This window comes from Bison bison, unplaced genomic scaffold (assembly GCF_000754665.1).
Source record: "Bison bison bison isolate TAMUID 2011002044 unplaced genomic scaffold, Bison_UMD1.0 scf7180017864243, whole genome shotgun sequence".
NCBI classification, from domain to species: Eukaryota; Metazoa; Chordata; class Mammalia; order Artiodactyla; family Bovidae; genus Bison; species Bison bison.
Window position 1 is genome coordinate 2571099 of NW_011494815.1, and position 3443 is coordinate 2574541.

Below are 3443 nucleotides of genomic sequence, written 5' to 3' on the forward strand. Positions count from 1 at the left end.
GAGGGTAGACTCGGCTCGGCCCGTCTGTGGTTGAAGCGCCCGGATGGCCCGCGAGCTTTGGGTGCCGCCGGCTGGCTGGAGGCCGAAAAGCGCCGACGTTCTCCAAAACCTCGACAGTCCCGCTGTCTTTCCGGGCTCTCGCTGTGCGCACCCAGTTCCCAACTCGCAGCGTCCCCTCTCCCGCCACATACTCTGGCTTTTGGCGCCATCTCACCCGTCGTCCCAGTTTCCAGAGAGAGTTGGGAGTGAAGACGCGTGCACTTTGCCTCTCCATCTTTCTCGTTCACCAGGGTTTTACCTCGACGCTCCAGGAGGCTTCGGGATAAGCTGGCGCTTTTTAATTGTAAAGCCCTTCTTCCCTCGTGTGCCAAGCGCTTTACAGTTTACAGCGTATCTACCTCTCTTGATTCGTTTAACTTCAGGAGGACTCTGAGCGAGGGGTCACAAATTACTACTCACAAATGAGGACCCTAGAGAAGGGACTGGTTAATGGCGCTGTCAAAGCAATGGACTTGCTAAATAAAACACAGAGAAGGGTCAACCACCGCATTAACCGGGCGCATAGACTGCCCTTTTCCAGCCCTAATCCCCTAGCTGGGCTTTAGGCAGCCAAGGGCAAGACCCTGGGGTGGAAGCCTTTCAATTTCTGACTACTGCCAGCTAAGGAAATGGCAACCCACTCCAGTATTCTTGGCCTGGAGAATCCCAGGGACGGGGAGCCTGATGGGCTGCCGTCTATGGGGTCGCACAGAGTCGGACACGACTGAAGAGACTTAGCAGCAGCAGCCAGCTAGGCAAGGCATCCTGATTTCTGCCTGGGAGAGCCAGACTGTCTAGCTGCACATGAGAACCTTTGAATTTCAACCTGCAAGGATCCATACGGAGATAAGGGAGGCCTAACACCTAGGCATTTCCAAGGTCACAGGGCTAGGTCTGAAATCTGGACCTACTGGTCGTAGGGTCAGTGCTGCAGCTGCTCCCTGCCTCCAGGTGGTTCATTACTACCAGCAGAGTTCGGAAGGACCAGTGTCTAGACTCCTGCTAACACCATAGCCATCAACCACACACTGCTATTGAGCACTTGGCTTGTGGTTAGTCCAAACTTGAGCTCTAAGTGTAAAATACACTCCAGATTTTGAAGACTTAGTATGAAAAACATACACTACCTCAACAATTTTTACACTGATTATACCTTGAAATGATAGTTTGGACAAATTGTGTTAAATACAGTATATTATTAATCTATTTCACTTGTTTTTAAAACAAATGCAGCTACCAGAAAAATCTTAGTTACATGGGCAGCTTGCATGATATTTCTATTGGGCAGCACTTTTAGACAGATACCCATCTGGACTGAATCACATTCACATGTCTTTGTGAACAGGATAGAGCAATCCACGAAATTAAAAATTACCAATGGTTTTCAGTCTTCTTTCCCACACTCCCCAACTCTTCCCTAGTAAATTAATTACACAGAAAGAGGCTGCCTTTCTCTTGCCAGAACTCACTTACTCAAAGATCTTTATTAGAAACAGTTCATATGAACACTCAAGTTTATCTGAAACTGCACAACGAGCTTCTGAAATATTTAATGCTTGAAAGTTTTGCTCCAGAATCAAAACTTACAAGATATCTCCTGAGAAAGGTGGGGAAATGGTTGGATTTATTATTTTTTTCTGATCTTGGTCATCTTGTAGCTTAAAAGAAATAAATGGAAACAAAGTTAAATACCAGTTTCTTTCTAAGCCTGCCTAACTGCCCCAGTTTTTCTTTCTTTTTTGCATGAAAAGATGCCAGGGATGGAAGGGCCAGCCCACAAAATGAAAGCCCTCACCAAGAGACTCAAGAGAGTTTTGTTATCTCTTTGACTTTTAACTCACCCATTGGGTCCAGGGCTTAATGAAAAGAAAGAGTGGGCAATGGACAAATGTATTTCTACCTGCCTCATTGGAAAACCACATTTATGACCCAGCAGTAATAGCTGCCGAATGATCAGCACATCATGCTGAAATTGTGACATAATTGGGGCCTGGAGCTAATCCAGAGTTGCTTGCTATGAGCTCTGTTCCCATTCCCTGGAGTAAGGTTAGGCCTTGGGTGGCCCATCCATGCTGCCAAATATGCAGGGCGGCAGCAGCCCTGATGGGCCCTTAAAGATCATATGGGGGCACGGTTGGATTCTACAGCTCTCTTGTATATCACATGGGAACCCTGCAGGGTGTGAGTGATGGAACTGGGTCACACTGTGGCAACCCAGCACAGTCCGGATTCAGAGCCAGGTTTGCAGTTCTCAGAGGCTGGGAAAAGCAGGCCTCGGTCAAGCTAAACAGAGATCTTTCCCATTTTTTAAAAAAGTTACTTCTTTTGCAAATTTGTCCTCCTCATCTTATGTGGGAAGACGCTATAGGAGTCTTTTATTGTAATAAGACAGTCAAAGGCACAAGAGGTCGAACTGTGTAAAAAGAACTTTGAAAAGTACAGGGAAGAGTGAAATCATGTGATTCTTCACCATTCCTCTAAACTCTGGAGTAGACGCTACCTTGTGCCCCGTTTAGAGCTAAGGGCCCTCCCCGGTTAGAATGTCCAAGGCAAGACCTTTGGAGCTGCGCCTCTATGAGGGTCTCTTGTCCCAGTCCATGGGCCTAGGACGCTTCTCCCCACCTCCCATTTTCAAAGCCGCCCGGTAGGCGCCCGGTGTACGCGGTGCACCGGGAGTCTGCCCCTGTCACGCCGGCTCGGTCCCTGCCACGTGGCTCTCAATTCGGCCCTCTGTCCAGTCCTGTCCTCAGGTTTCGTCGATACTTAGTTCGTAAGGACAGTCGAGGTATCTATGAATTTTCGCCTGTATGCTCCGCTCACATGGCGGACACGAACCGATCCACTGCGCCTGGATAGGCAACCGCGTGGCGAGCGTGGTAGGCGCCTCCACTGCCCGCTCCGAGCTGCCCACCAGGATTGTAGCAGGGCCCCAGAGCTCCGAACTGGCCGGGCGATGTGCGCCCATAGAAGTCCACCGCAGTCTCGACGCCGCCGCTGCTGCCACCCGCGGGGGGCGAAGCGGGCCCGGCCAACCGGCCAGTCGCTGCGAAGAGGGCCCCGCCGGCCCCTTGCGAGTACGTGCCGTCGGGGCCAGCGTACGCGGCCGCATAGGCGGAAGTGTTGGCGGGTCGGGCACCGGCGCAGCCGGCCGGCTGGTAAGCTGTGCTAGCGGCAGAGCCGCCGGCCGAGGCAAAGGAGCAGGAACCGGCGGGCCCCGATGGCGCGGGGCCCAGTTCTGGGCTGAGCGGCCGTTCAGGCACCAGGCCGAACACGCGGCACGGGCCTGGCGAAGCAGCCGGGTAGTACACCGGGGGCGGCGCGGCGAGCGACGGTGCGGCATAGCCTGCATAGACCGCGCCAGGGTAAGGAGGGCGCGCAGCGGGCACCCCACCCGGGAAGATAGC

At 52.4% G+C, this 3443-nt stretch overlaps 2 protein-coding genes across 2 annotated transcripts in view; both read right to left on the bottom strand.

Moving 5' to 3' along the window:
* Positions 1 to 274, bottom strand: part of LOC104993731 — a 7714-nt gene extending 7440 nt beyond the window's left edge. Inside the window, 1 exon segment of the mRNA XM_010847109.1 lies at positions 21 to 274. Coding sequence (XP_010845411.1) covers positions 21 to 274 — 254 coding nt within the window.
* A 1228-nt stretch (positions 275 to 1502) lies between these two features.
* The window catches only part of FOXE1 (forkhead box E1), a 3840-nt gene continuing 1899 nt past the window's right edge, over positions 1503 to 3443 (bottom strand). The window contains exon 5 of the mRNA XM_010847110.1: positions 1503 to 3438. Within this exon, the coding sequence (XP_010845412.1) occupies positions 2856 to 3438 (583 nt within the window). The 3' untranslated portion in view covers positions 1503 to 2855. The remainder of the gene's footprint in view (positions 3439 to 3443) is intronic.